This window comes from Mangifera indica, chromosome 10 (genome assembly GCF_011075055.1).
Source record: "Mangifera indica cultivar Alphonso chromosome 10, CATAS_Mindica_2.1, whole genome shotgun sequence".
NCBI classification, from domain to species: domain Eukaryota; kingdom Viridiplantae; phylum Streptophyta; class Magnoliopsida; order Sapindales; family Anacardiaceae; genus Mangifera; species Mangifera indica.
The window spans coordinates 13,674,992-13,689,277 of NC_058146.1; the positions used below are offsets into that span (position 1 = coordinate 13,674,992).

General features: G+C 30.8%; 3 protein-coding genes and 2 long non-coding RNA genes across 6 annotated transcripts; 1 reads left to right on the top strand and 4 right to left on the bottom strand.

Annotated features, from left to right (window-relative positions):
• On the bottom strand, nucleotides 1-1,851 carry LOC123226673. Its single transcript, XR_006504382.1, has 2 exons — nucleotides 1,739-1,851; nucleotides 1-283 (listed from the first exon to the last, which is right to left on the bottom strand). It is a non-coding gene; the product is annotated as an uncharacterized LOC123226673 (long non-coding RNA).
• Nucleotides 1,852-1,973: 122 nt separating this feature from the next.
• LOC123226674 lies at nucleotides 1,974-2,644 on the bottom strand. Its single transcript, XR_006504383.1, has 3 exons — nucleotides 2,563-2,644; nucleotides 2,395-2,436; nucleotides 1,974-2,038 (listed from the first exon to the last, which is right to left on the bottom strand). It is a non-coding gene; the product is annotated as an uncharacterized LOC123226674 (long non-coding RNA).
• Nucleotides 2,645-4,778: 2,134 nt separating this feature from the next.
• On the top strand, nucleotides 4,779-6,518 carry LOC123228426 (WAT1-related protein At5g13670-like). 2 transcript variants are annotated; one of them, XM_044653851.1, is made up of 5 exons: nucleotides 4,779-5,180; nucleotides 5,406-5,525; nucleotides 5,630-5,810; nucleotides 5,903-6,065; nucleotides 6,154-6,518. In XM_044653851.1, exons 1-5 carry the CDS (start codon nucleotides 5,035-5,037, stop codon nucleotides 6,240-6,242), a joined length of 699 nt encoding a protein of 232 aa, XP_044509786.1. In that variant the 5' UTR covers nucleotides 4,779-5,034; the 3' UTR covers nucleotides 6,243-6,518. The 2 variants fall into 2 exon arrangements, with proteins under 2 accessions (XP_044509786.1, XP_044509787.1); XM_044653852.1 differs by lacking the exon at nucleotides 5,406-5,525 and having other exon boundaries at nucleotides 4,783-5,180.
• A 478-nt stretch (nucleotides 6,519-6,996) lies between these two features.
• LOC123228388 (putative germin-like protein 2-1) lies at nucleotides 6,997-8,942 on the bottom strand. The gene is made up of 2 exons (XM_044653775.1): nucleotides 8,653-8,942; nucleotides 6,997-7,723 (listed from the first exon to the last, which is right to left on the bottom strand). Exons 1-2 carry the CDS (start codon nucleotides 8,765-8,767, stop codon nucleotides 7,188-7,190), a joined length of 651 nt encoding a protein of 216 aa, XP_044509710.1. The 5' UTR covers nucleotides 8,768-8,942; the 3' UTR covers nucleotides 6,997-7,187.
• A 3,816-nt stretch (nucleotides 8,943-12,758) lies between these two features.
• LOC123226708 (putative germin-like protein 2-1) lies at nucleotides 12,759-13,507 on the bottom strand. The gene is made up of 2 exons (XM_044651243.1): nucleotides 13,396-13,507; nucleotides 12,759-13,294 (listed from the first exon to the last, which is right to left on the bottom strand). The coding sequence occupies exons 1-2, from the start codon at nucleotides 13,505-13,507 to the stop codon at nucleotides 12,759-12,761; spliced, it is 648 nt and encodes a 215-aa protein (XP_044507178.1).
• Nucleotides 13,508-14,286: the final 779 nt, after the last annotated feature.

A 14,286-nucleotide genomic window follows, 5' to 3' on the forward strand; every position in this document is an offset into this window, starting at 1 on the left:
TAAAAATAAACTCGACTCTAAAAGATTTTATTGATCAGGCATTGATATTTTGAGATCTATATCATGTTACAACATACAAAATTCCAACACTAATAGCAATAATACAAATTTTGCATACAGGTGAGAAAACTTGAGAGGCTGCTTTCAAAACAATCAGAAAACAAATACAAACAAAAGGAGCCTAAGTTATGTTGGCAACTCGCCTGGCTTCAATGTCTTGTAATCTAAGAGTTACCATCTCTTGCGGGCTTCCAAGCCTTCCACTTCCGCCATGGTTGCATCTCTAAAGAGCTAGAGGTAAGTGGTATCATAGTAATATATAAATACACATATATAAAGAATATTATCAAGGTAGATCACTTCAGAGAACAAGAAAAGAAACATTCTAGAATAACACTTGCATTCTCAATGAAGCATTCCCATTTTTCGGCATCTTTGACATTATCAATCAGATGCTCAGGTGCATACATATTGAAAAAGAGACTGCCTAAATCAACCAATGATGAAATTAGTTTCATGAAGCGATACCCAGGACTTCTAATACAATGAAATGAAAACTTGAACACAAAAAGTACTACAAGAGACATGCATATATACCAAAAAGAGAGGAAAAAATAAAACCAATATCACATCTTTCATAAAATTCTGAACGTCATTATCATTTCAAGATTTTCTAAGCACAAAATTTCAAACAGATTATCTTATAGTAACTAACGCTTCTGTAACAGATCCTCAAAAACACTGCATGAGTATAACTAAAAAAGCCTGGACTTGTTGCAAGAAATTAAAATTGGAGAGGCTAGCCGGAGTGAAAATCTGGAAAGGTAGAAATTTGGTGCATGAAATGTCTGCTATTGTACCTAGACCACTCACTCATCCTGTAATCAGTTAAAAGTACTAGCAAAATGGTAAAATTCTATTCATTTAGCTTTGAAATTAAGAAAGCTGAGAATGAAATAAGAGGGTTAACTTCCATCATATCACAAGCAAACACAGTGTAACTGTGGCTAAGAGCTTTTGAAGCAAACTCTCCTCTTGGAAGGTCTTCATACTGCTTACTGATTTCCTATTCAATAGCTTTTAGATATATTCCATCCCCAGCAATTACAAGAACAACTAGAATGTCTGGCCCATGCTCAGCCTAATCACAAATTGAAGGCTAATAACAAATTCATTCATACTAGTAACAGAAATGACTTTTCTGTTTCAGGACAGCAAATGTAAACAAGCATGATATATACTGATTTCAAATAATGACCAAAGATTGTTTGACACTGGCCTCTGATGCAAGATATAGATTAACAGGAAAACTTATCCATTGATTTAGACACTCGTTTACTTAATAATTTAAAAAAAACACAACTATGGATTATTGAAGTGGTTCATTCTGCTCGTACTGACACATAAGATCTAAAATCATATATATACTTGGTATATGTCCAAACAATGCACAGCTCTACCAATTATAATTTTATACAACTCATAAATCATGTTAACAATTAAGACAATCATACAAGCAATATCATAGTCACATAGTAAAGTTCAACCTCATAATATACAATAGGTACATCTAAATTCGCAACAAGCACCTTTTGTCGCACCCCATTCAAAAGGAAACAAGATATGAATGAAAAATCCCAGTTGTGTGAAACTATCTAATATCTATTTAAAGTAGGAAAACTAACTTCAAAAAATGATTCTTTGTTATGGGTATTACAATTTGCAGTCAAGTAACTACCTGAGAAAACAAATCTACAGCTATATGAACATGACTAGCATATTTGTCCGCAATGACAAAAGTTCTGAAGGACCAGCAGGCATGTCAGTTGAAATCATTGCTTCACTGTTCTGTTGAGCAGATAAAAACATGAATAAACCAAATCAAATTTATCAGAGAAACAAATTTGCACATTTATCTCTGATGTTACCTTCACAAGAATGGAGGAGTTAATCTTAAGTCAAAGAAAAGAATACATGCTTGGAGAATCATTTTTGCTGCTGTAACATACTGATTCCCAGGCCCAAAAATCTTCTCAACCTGCAAAATGATGAAGAGGAACATTTTTGTATAAAAAGTAACACAATTTTCAATAATTATTTATTTTTAAATCTGTATTTGAACGACGAAAACTTTAAAGCAGTGAATTTATGTTAAACATATCTTTAACAAAGAAATTCATGCAAATAACAAGCATTCAGAATAATGAAAATGCATAAAACATGGATTGTGTTATCTATCAACGTCTTGCATTTATAAACTATCAATCAATTCATCTAGAAAAAGCGATTACACTCAAATTCAGATAAATATTTTAAGCAACTAACAAAAAAAATGAGAATACTTAGTTATCAGAATTTATTCCACCAAGAAATAAATTTTCAGAAAATTCATACCTTTGGGCAAGATTCTGTGCCCCAAGCCATAGCAGATATGGACTGTAAAGCAAAATTTGTCAAATTATATAAAACATGTATTCCGAACCTAAACAGAAAGCTAACATTGAAAAGAAAGTACTTCTAAAGTACACAACCACATATGATGATTGCTTTAAGCATTCAAACCTGTGCTCCTCCAGCTTTGAGGATGTAAGTCACACCAGCTTCCTTAGCACAATGCAACAACTAAATAAAAATTGTTTTCGGCTGTGTGTTAAATACACAACAGAACATTTTAAGTACCGCACGGCCCGTCTGAATGGGCGGCCTACCTTCCAAGCAAGCCCATAAAGCTGCTGAGTATACCCAAATTCAATTTTGGACGTTGACAGAGATCTGCTGAATATATTTTATTTTATTTAGGTATATTTAATTTAGCTAATTAAAAGGAAAGGCGAAATCCACAGCACGTACTTAGATCTGATACTTCATGTCATCAGATCATATTCATATCATATCGGTTCAAATTTTATGTTAGAGGTTTTCAACTTTAACCCAATCTAAATTAAAATAGTATCAAAATTTTTTAATCTTAACTCAACTATATAATATTCGAATTGACCCAATCCAACCTAATTTGACTTGAAATTATCTATAATTTTCACTCTTCAAAGTATTTTTATCGTTTCAATTTCTTTACTAAATTACCTCAACTTATTATTAATAAAATATACAATATAATGTTTTGTTCTATTTACAAACGCTCTAAAAATTTATATACTAAGACTTTTAAAATACGTCAATAATTTAACTAACCAAATTAAATTTTTACTACTTAATAATAAACTAAAGTATTTAAATAAAAATAAAAAATAATATGAGTAATTATAATTAAATAAAGATACAATTATATGCAATTCGTAAAAATTTCAAATTTTTATTATAAAGATACAACATATAATTATAATATGAGTAAGACCTTTAAAAACACACATATAATTAGACTAACCAAATCAAATTCTTACTAAATAATAAAATAAAATATTTAAATAAAAATAAACAATAATATGAGTAATTATAATTATATAAAAATACAACTATATACAATATATTAAAACAATATTCTTCCAAAACATTTGTATCAATTCGAATTATATCGGGTTACTTTCATATAAATTCTAATATTATTTAATTTAATTTCAAATCGTATCAGATTTATCCGAAATAAATTTTGTATAAAAAAACTCAATTTTAATCTAATATTTTTTCATATAATGTCATATCAGATTAACAAATTATGTTGAAAATTGTCAAATATACACATACTGAAAAAAGGTCAATTAAATTGAAATTTATAGTAGCATCATCACAAGGCTTTGGCTATCAACTTAATTATCGTACAAGGAGTAGTGCCAGCCAAGTTTCGAAATTGATTGATAACATACATACTTTCTATCTCCTAACATTACCCAACTGCTTTCTTATTCAATTAGGCAAGTCATGGATGATTAATTAATTTTCTTTTGTTTACGTTTGCAAACAGGGAGAAATTTGTGTCAGTGGGCAACTGAACCCACCGGAGGATGGCAAGATCACTTTATGCTTTTGTTGCTTCTTATGGCTAAAGGACTATAGTTGTATTGAAGAAGAACAGTGAGAAAAGAGACAAAACCCTATAGTTGTTATAACACGAAAACTAGAAAGTTTAGAAGAATAATGCTAATGACAATAATGTTATCATGCATATTCCTTAGTTGTTTTATATCTTCTATTCTTCTGTATGACAATAATGTTAAATCAATGTGTCAATATCTAATCAATAATAGAGAGTCGATTGATCACTCATGCATAATTTCAGGACTCAAAAATAAAATTTAGAGGGTTATAAAATATAATGAAATCTAAAAAGTGTTGGTATATAATTTTAGAGTAATGTTACATGAATATATTTTTTGTATATAATTTACGTGCATATATGATTTGTTATCGTATGATTGATTGTTACTTTATTTTTAATTCGAATTCATCTAATTAAATAATGATATATTATCTGTACATTTAAATTACATATAAAACAATATATACGTATTATTTTATTGATAATTTTAAGGTGTATATTAATATTTTGTATATAATTAAATGAATGATTTTTCATACACAAGAGGGTCCGTAGCCCCCTTACATCTGTCACTGATGGTTTGTTATATTTGGTTTGCAAATATACTTTAGCTTTGTCATTTTGCCCCTTTATCTAAACAATATGCAACTTTCTTGGCAAATTTGCCTGCATGGCCTGTGATATTGTGCAGAGAGTGTTATAATGATACGAGTCAGACTACCTTATCTGGGTAATTGGCTGAATTATTTCAAAACTTGGAAACACTAGCTTGTAAGGTCAAAGTGAATCCCCCACGTCATGGATCTGAAACCAGAAGATTATCATCATTTTTTATCAACATGAAGCCATTTTTTAAGACTCACAGTTGCAATATTGGTTTGACTAATCCAATTCTAAATGTTTGCCGTTGCACTGTTGCCTATCAGCTTTGCTATTATATAAATGAAGACAGCAAAATATTTTCATATCCATGCAGCATAAACTGCAGTATAGATTTCTAAAGAGATGAGTTTTTCTTCAAATCAATTCCATGCTTGGCTATGATTTTTCTGCAGTTTAACCTTGCATTCATGTCGATCATTGTAAAGCATGCTCTGGACAAAGGTCCGAGCTCACATGTTCTCGTGGCACTCCGGATGATCGTCGCTGCAATTCCTATTTCTCCTTTTGCCATGTTCATAAAAAGGTACCTCTAACTCTAGCTTTCAATCTCTGCGATTTCTGATGAAATTTCAGAATATTTATCATGTTACTTTTCCAAGGAACACCCGGCCGACGATGACATTCTCCGCTTTTTCTTAGATCGTATTGTTTAGTTTATTTGATCAAGAATTTTACTCATCAAGCTACATTATTTTCTTTTACCATAATCAACGACACTAGAGACTAATATTCAATTATATATATACAGGCCTGTGCTTTTTAGCCAAATTTTGTATAATACTAGGATGAAATACACTAGTGCAAAATATACTGTTGCCATGCGTAATATTTTTCCACTCATGACATTTACAATGGCTTGGATTTTCAGGTAATTAACCACTCTCATCTCTTGTTTCTTTAACTTGTCAAGAAAAAAAATTGAAACGGGAGAATTGTGATGATATCCCAATCCTTGCTTCTACTCTTTTGTAGGCTTGAGATTGTGAGACTTAGGAAGCTGCATAGCCAGGCAATGATACTGGGAACTCTCCTAGAGTTGTCAAGGACGAATGGAAGAACCAAAATTCATAAGAAATCAGCTAGTGATGTAAAGGATACAGATCTAATCAAGGGTGCTGGTTGTTTTTGCTGGTCTTGTTTCATCATTTTGCAAGTAAGAAAAAAATTCCAATCTGCAAAAATTTCACAGTTATTTTCAGCTATAAAAATCAATTAAAAACATTCCAATCTGCAATATTTTTGCAGGCACATATATTAACATCGTACCCTTCAGTGCTCACTCTAGCGGCTTTGGTATCCATATTAAGTTTCATGGAAGGCCTCAAACTAGAGTTTCTAGTTGAACAAGGAAACACAAATCTGGTCAATGTTCCGCCCGTATGCCAAGCTGTTAGCTCTGATTTTTGCTGTAAGAATAAATACTAAACTCCCCAAGAAAATCAAAACATCATCATATTTTACTTAACAGTGATGTTTTAATTTAATGATATATGCAGGGAATTGTGTCCTGCTCAACTTATTTCATAATGGGCTGGTTAATGAACAAAAAAGGTGTTCTTTTAGAGTTAGAGATACCTTTCCATGACAATGGCAAAAGGAGAAATGAAAACTGCCGCAACCATCATCCGGAGTGCCACCAGAACATGTGGGCTCAGACCTTTGTCCAGAGCGTCCTTCACAATGATCGATATGAATGCAAGGTTAAATTGCAGAAAAATCACAGCCAAGTATGGCATTGATTTGTAGAAAAAACTCATCTCTTTATAAATCTAATTACATTTTATGCTGCATGGATATGTTAATATTTTGCGGTTTTCATTTATTTAGTGACAAAGGTGATAGGCAACAGTTCAACTGCAAACAATTAGAATTGGTCGATTACCCAAAACAATATTGCCATAGACTGTTTTGAAAAATGGCTTCAAGATGATCAGAAATGAGGATGAATCCGCCAGTTTTAGATCCATGATGTGGGGGATTCACTTTGACCTTAAAAGCTAGACTTCAAGTTTGAAATAATTCTGCCAATTACCCAGATAAGGAATTCTGAGTAATATCATTAGAAGATCTCTGCACAATATCACAGGCCGTGCAGGCAAATTTACCATGAAATTTTGTTATTCTATAAGTGGGAATATTATGATTTTTATTAATAAAAAACCACATCAAATTGTCAAACCAAAGTTGCAGATGGTATGAATGGGATTCACTTGATGTATATCCGATTTATTGTCATATTAAGTGATATCATTTAATAAAATTTTCTATACATCATACATCTTTGGTCAAGTTTGAGAAAAAACTTATATTAAATAATTTTCAAATTAAAAAATATATTTAGTAAGGATCCAATTTGTTTCATTATCACCTAAACTTTATGTAAACATCTCTGCAATTGTTATTGAAGAGATAACAACTGCCATAAATATAATTTAAATATACATTAATGATAATATATTATGAGTACCCGCAGGCCAAGATAAAGTTTAGATATTTCTAGAAAAACAAACCCAAGTTGAATGCAACAGATTTAGAACTTCTGTTGACCCTCAATAATAACATTCTTATCGAGCTGGAAGCCCTTGGCGAGAATGTCAGGGCCAATCTCAGGTTTAGATCCGAACACAGTGTTGGCAAGTATAATGGAGCCAGGGTTTTGGCTATTGAGAGATGCATAAGCAACGGCAGGAACATTCATAGGGTTTTTCTGGTAATGGACGAGGCCAGCCGGGAAAACAAACACATCACCCTTCTTAAGAACCTTTTTGAAGAAACGATAATCGGGGCCTGAGGTGACGAATCCAACTTCCAGGGTGCCCTTGATGACGGTGAGGATCTCGGAGCCACGAGGGTGAAAGTGAAGAGGGTTGATGCCTCCAGGCTGGTAGTCGATGCGGACGAAAGAGATGCCGAGAGAGTTGAGCCCTGGAATTAGTTGTGGATTCAAGAGGGTCACCTTTGAGCCTTGAGGGTTTGATGTGTTTGCAGGTTTGTCAAGTCCGGTGTAGTAGAAATCATTTTCAGTAACCAGCTTTGGATCCTTGCAGATTGGGCCGCTTGCCGTCACTGCAATGTGAACAAATATGTAAGGGATGCAAAGAGCAAAACATTTCATAGAGCACTTAGCTACGCCATTCTCACTACCTCATAACATAAGGGCGCGGCCAGAAAAAATTGTTCCGGGGAACTAGAAAAAAACATAATGGGAAGGAAGTTTCATTTTCAGAGGTTTGGATTGTTATGTTCCAAAACTGAGGGTGGCCAAAGCGTAAAAAGATCAATTTATAAGATCTAAATGGATTTTTTTAATATAAAATTTGAAAGTTTTGTAGGACTTGGGGTGACCAAGAATAGACTCGATCCTAGTCAAATTAAATCTAAAATTAGTTTAAATTAAGATCAAATCTATAATACCTAATTTAAATTTGACCTTAATTAAGCTCATGCAAGTTATGCACAATATTACCATAGGCTTACTAGAGGGTTGCTAACGTGTATTGTTGGATGTGAATGAATAGTATCACATAATGGATAAACGAATCAATATTAATTTGAGTTATTAAGTTAGAGCTCTAAACTTTAAAATGACTTATTCAAACTAAACCAGCTCAAATTAGGTCCACCCCAAGGGATGATCCTGTGTAATTATTCATGGATTCTAGTAATAATAGATGAAAGAAAATATTTTGAGAAATATGCAACAACAGATTGGATGGTCTCATAGCATAAGGCCATCGATATAAGTATTTTTTATTAACAATAATATATGTATCTAGTTTTGAGTATTTAATTAAATATTTAGATAATATGTCCTAATTTTGAATATCTAATTAGATAGATAGACAATATGTCTCAGTTTTGGGCACTCACATGATATTTCATCCATTTATTTCAAGATAACTCAATTTATGAGTATCCAATTCAATACTTAAAATCAAATACATATAGTTTTATTCATTTCTTATACAAGAACTGATTGGGGCTTGAAAAATTACCAGGAGCTTTTGGATCTGCCACACAAAAATCAAAAATAGGGTTGTTATCAGTTGCCAATACAAGTGAGAATGAAAGAGCGAGGAGTCCAAACAAGAAGATCTGATGGGAGGCCATTTGCGTACGTAATCAAGAAAACAAAATTGAAACTCCAAGCTCAATAACGGATGGCTTTAAGATCTGAAAGAAAATTTGCAGTTTCTTTATGTAGAATAAATATTTATTATGTAAAACCGCAAACCTTCCTTCGTATGGCAGCTTTGTTTAGACGTAATTCAAAAGACCACACAGAAGCCGTGGACAAAGCTCCATTATATACCAATATTTCTTCACACCATTTTCTTCAATTCTTTTTTTAGCATAACAGTTGGATAACCACCCGAGTTTTCTTGTCTTTTTAATGTATTATATGCTATAATAGGAACAATAGCATATGTGTAGTAAATTTTTTGGGTATATTTTTATGGTATTTTATCAATTTTAAAGTTTCAGTTAATTTTTTTATATTTTAAAAAAAGTAATTTTATATATGAAATGAATGGTGCTTGTTTAAACAGTAGATATATTTGAAAATTTTAATAAAATAAATGTGGAGACCGCAAATTTAGTAAGTTAAATTATGTAAATACCATTACTTTTTAATATTTAAATGACATTAATTTGTTTGATTATTTTATTATATTTTGATATAACATTTATGCTGTGTCAGACTTTTGGATGTATATAATATGATATATTGTGACTTAATTAATTTTCCTTATACAGAGTTTTTCCAGATTCATTTTGAATTCCACGTATTTTCATTATTTAGTTAGATATTTAAATATATTATTAAGTAGTTAATTATTATTTTATTTTTAATTTATAATTATTTAATAATATAATAATATATTATTTTAATACTTAATATTTAATCAAATATTTAAAATTAAATACACTTAATTTTATTGTTTTTCACGAAATTGTGATAGGTTTATAATTTCGGGTGTATAAATTCTATATAATTAACAAACATTTGATTGATTTTAAAATTTAAATAATAAAAAAATTGCTAAAGTGATCTATGTCTATCTCTAGTCTCAAGGCAGAAGAAAAGCTTTTGATTTTTCACAAGAGTAATATTACTTGTATATAATTTTAATATATAATTTAAGTATATAAATAATATATTATCATGTAATTAAAAATTATTTTATTTTTAATTTAAAATCATCTAATCAAATGATAATATTTTATTTATATATCCAAATTATATATCAAAAATATATACATATAGTTTTATTATTTTCAAAATCATTACATGTAGGGATCCTACTTTTTTTTTTTTTTTTTTTCAAATTTGAATGTATTTAAGAGAACGGAAGAGCAAAAGCAAAATCGTAATAATAATTTTAAATACGATTCGACAACGACTTAATTAAGCCTGTAATTGCTCAGTCACATTCTTGGCAATATGGAAAGCCTCTCCGAGAATATCACCAGAAATGTCAGGCTTAGAACCAAGAATATCGCCATGGAGCAATGTTAATGCGGACCACTAGGTTAATTCTTTGATTTTGGTGAGTGGTTTTCTCAAACTAAGTATCATTTTGCAAATGTTGTGAAATAGGAACTGATATTGCTTTGGTAACTAATAAAATATACTTAATATAGATATTATTTGTTCATATAATTTTAATGTGTCTATATTAGATAATTTTACGTTCATCTAAATTAAACTAATTAATTATTCAAATTAAGATGTGACTCAAATTTAATCAAATCAAACCTAAGAAATATCATTAGATTTCAAGCAATAATTTTATACTCAAATATTGAATCAAATGATTCTAATAAATGTTTTGAAAATATGAAAGAATGCTCATTTAGATATACACATAGATATTTGATTCATAATTAATGATTGAGTATGAATAGAATTAACACACTAATATATAAAACATTTTATGTATTGTTCAAAATTGAAATCCTAGAATTTCAAACCATAAAATCTTCTTCAAATCTCAATAATTTTAATAATAAATTCATTCAAATAACTTTAGAGAAGATGTATTAACCTTTTTTGTCATTTTCAATCACCCAAAAATATGAAAATCGACAAAAATTGCTTCGCCTGTGGAACGACTGTGGGCTGACCGTGGGACCAATGAAAATTTTTGATTTTGCATAGTGAAACCATAGAAAAATTTTGTGGAAAATAAGTAAAATCCTTGGTTTATATATAGGGGCAGTTTGGTCATTTCATAAAATAAGAGCATTTTTGTTAAACCTGATTGTTTTAAGCAATTTCACTTAGACCCCCTTAATTTTGATAATTTAATATAATTTCCCATAAAAGAATTAGCACATGGGTACTCAAAATCAGAAACTCAATTAATCCAATGTACTAAATAGAAGTAGCACATGGACTTAAACTGTATGACTAGACAACATCCTATTTATGCATTAAATTCTTGCACGCATAACTGTAATGGTCTTACTCGTTAACTTAATTTCCATGCTAATACTCAATTCATTTTTAATATCTGAAACCAATTAAAAACTAAACAAACCGTGCAAGGAAAACATAACAAAGCATTAAGGATTAAACTTTCATCAATCTAAATGCCAACCTAGATGCCAAAATCACAAATAATCAAAAGGATCAAACTTTGACCTCAACTCTAACTCAAGCACCAGACCACCAAATCTAACATCAAGTAACACACTTAATGAATAATTAAAAGTTCTATAACCAGGGCTATGATACCACATGAAAATTGATATTATCAAAATTAGGACAAACAATTCATCACAACAATGTTTAATAGTGTAATTCAAGAAACTCACATATAGACTCACATAAGATGCAAAATATTCTTTTAATCTTAATATGCATCAAATCAATATGAAACTTTAAATATGTGCAAATATTGTTCTTAAATATTATTAACACTAAATTTGTCCTAATTTTATTCTCAACAAATTAAAACTTACAATTATCACAGATTAATTAAGTTTAGACAAACCTGACTCTATCGGTCATTTGATATATGATTTTGGTTTAATTTTGACACAACTGATGAAAAACATAGACTTTGTTTTTATCCCTTTTTCTCATAGTTTTTTTTTTAATGTAAAATTGATGGTGAAATAAAATAACACTTTTGGATAAAGAGAAGACTAGTTTTATATAATTATTAGGAAAACATCAATTACACTCTCATCAGTGTATTATACTATATAAATTTTTCAATTTGATTAATAACATTGTAACTCATAATTACACATGGACTATATTAATGAAAATATCCTTACATCATATGCATGCATTAACAAACAAACTAAAGCACCAGGCCAGTCAATTCTTAATTTGAGCTTGTGTTTTCCAGTAATTTATTATTAACCTTACTATAAATTTTCTTGTTGTCAATTGACTCAGTCTTTTTTCTGTATTTTCCTTTAATTTACCTTTGGAATACAACAATTATTCATGGACTGATTGGAGATAAGATTTTATCTCTTTTGGTTGCCTATGATTGTGATATTGATTAAACTAAAATTGTTCTTATGAGAATTGCTTAATTGGATTGTTTGCTTTTAAGAGGGGTCATTGTGTTCATTTCGCTATTTTAATTAAAAGCGCCTTTTTAGAACACAAACCGATCAATTTGCTTGAGAATTGATATCAAATTCAGCTATTAAAACCAGTTTTAATCATTGGATGAAGATTAAATCAGATAAATAATATCAAACCACAATTCAATTATCGGGTCATACTAGTACAAACATGATATCGTCATTAGCATGATGTCATACTTATGTTATATGACAAAAACTTATTTAAAATTTTTAATTATATTATACTAACATCACCAATCTAATGAGTCGGACCGGTCCATTTGCAATTGACCCTTTAACCATGCCAGTGCTAGATCAAGATATTAAAACATAATAAGAAGTGGTCATAGTACAAGTTTTAATTTTTTGGACGGCAAGTAATTGTTGAACACATCATATTATTATAGCTTGTAGACTTTTTTCATCTCAACATCTGTGAAGTAAGCAATAAACAAATAGGAATAAACAAATAAAATTAAAAATAAATTTTCAGAAATTGAATCATTTTCTAGAACTCTTCCTGGATTTGATTAATAACTTTCTGATCGATCTGGAAAGCCTTGGCGAGAATATGACTTGAAATATGAGGATTTGAACCAAACACCGCATTCGCAATTGTAACAACTCCAGGATTTTGGCTGCTGAGTCCTGAAATGGAATACGCATACCCAGGTCCAATATTTTTCTGGAAGTGAACGAGGCCAGCCGGGAAAACAAAAGCATCGCCCTTGTTAAGCACTTTGGTAATCAGGCGATTTTCAGGATTGGAAGTTACAAATCCTGCAAGCAGGGTGCCTTCCAGGACGGTTAAAATTTCACTGGCCCTGGGATGATAATGGGGAGGGTTGATTCCCAATGGAGCAAAATCTGCCCGAGCCACTGAGATGCCCAGAGTGTTGAGGCCTGGAAGTTGCTTTACTGTGATCCTGTTGGCGTAGGAGCCAAAAGGATTTGATGTGTTTCCTCTCAAGTTCAGCCCACTGATATAGAAGTCTTCTGCTTTAACCAGCTTTGGATCCTTACAAATAAAGCCATTTTCCAAGACTGCCATGCACAGACCATCATCATTTAACTACTTATAAAGCATGGAACAAGTAAATTTATCTAAATTGTACATCTAACAGGCATGAAACTCAAAATGGTACCTGGGCTGTCGAGGTCTGCGACGCAGAAATCCTGAAGAGGGCTAGGATCCCCTCCAAATGCAACAGAAAAAGAAAAAGAAATGAGTAATAACAGAAGAATTCTGGCTGCCATTTGAAGCTAAATAAAGATGCGTCTGAAACTCAGCAAGTACTGAAACAACTATTCTAGCTTGAGTTTAGTTTCGATGGATCGATGAAGATGAAAGAAATGCCATCCTTTTATAATATAGGTGAGTGAGTGCAAGAGAGAAAGTCAAGAAATGCCGTCCATGGCCTTAAAATAATATTCATAGTTTTTCCTGGTACGCATTCGCATGACCAAATCATAATACAAGTTAATGAATAACCGACTTGGCTAATTTTGCTCAGTCCAGCCAGACTATATTGGATCAACTCTCGGTCTTAAGGTAAATGCTGAAGTAAAATTGATTTGTTCTTTTTCTAGGACTTCGTTCATGCAATACAGTTGGGGGCCGGGGAGATGCCCAAGAAAAGTTTGTTTTTATAGAAATTAAGAAATAAGAAAGAAGGATGTTAAGTACTAGGGTTGTATCAAAATAAAAATTAGTTTAGTTCAATTTGATTTGAACTGAATTTTAATTAGAGTTTTAATTTAATAATTTGATTCGAGATCAATTAAAATCTCTCTTTTTATAATATTGTTTACCTATCGGTGGTACTAATTATCATAATGATAATAGTATTCATTTCGTTGATAATACTATTAATATAATATATAATAATATTTATCTCATTAATTATATCAAACTCAACCAAATTTAAATTAACTAGATAAATTCGATTTAAGCTCGAACGAGCCCATTTTCAAGCTTGTCTCGATTCAAACCTAATTCTATACGAGTTTGCCTCTATTTTTCTTTGAAATTCAGT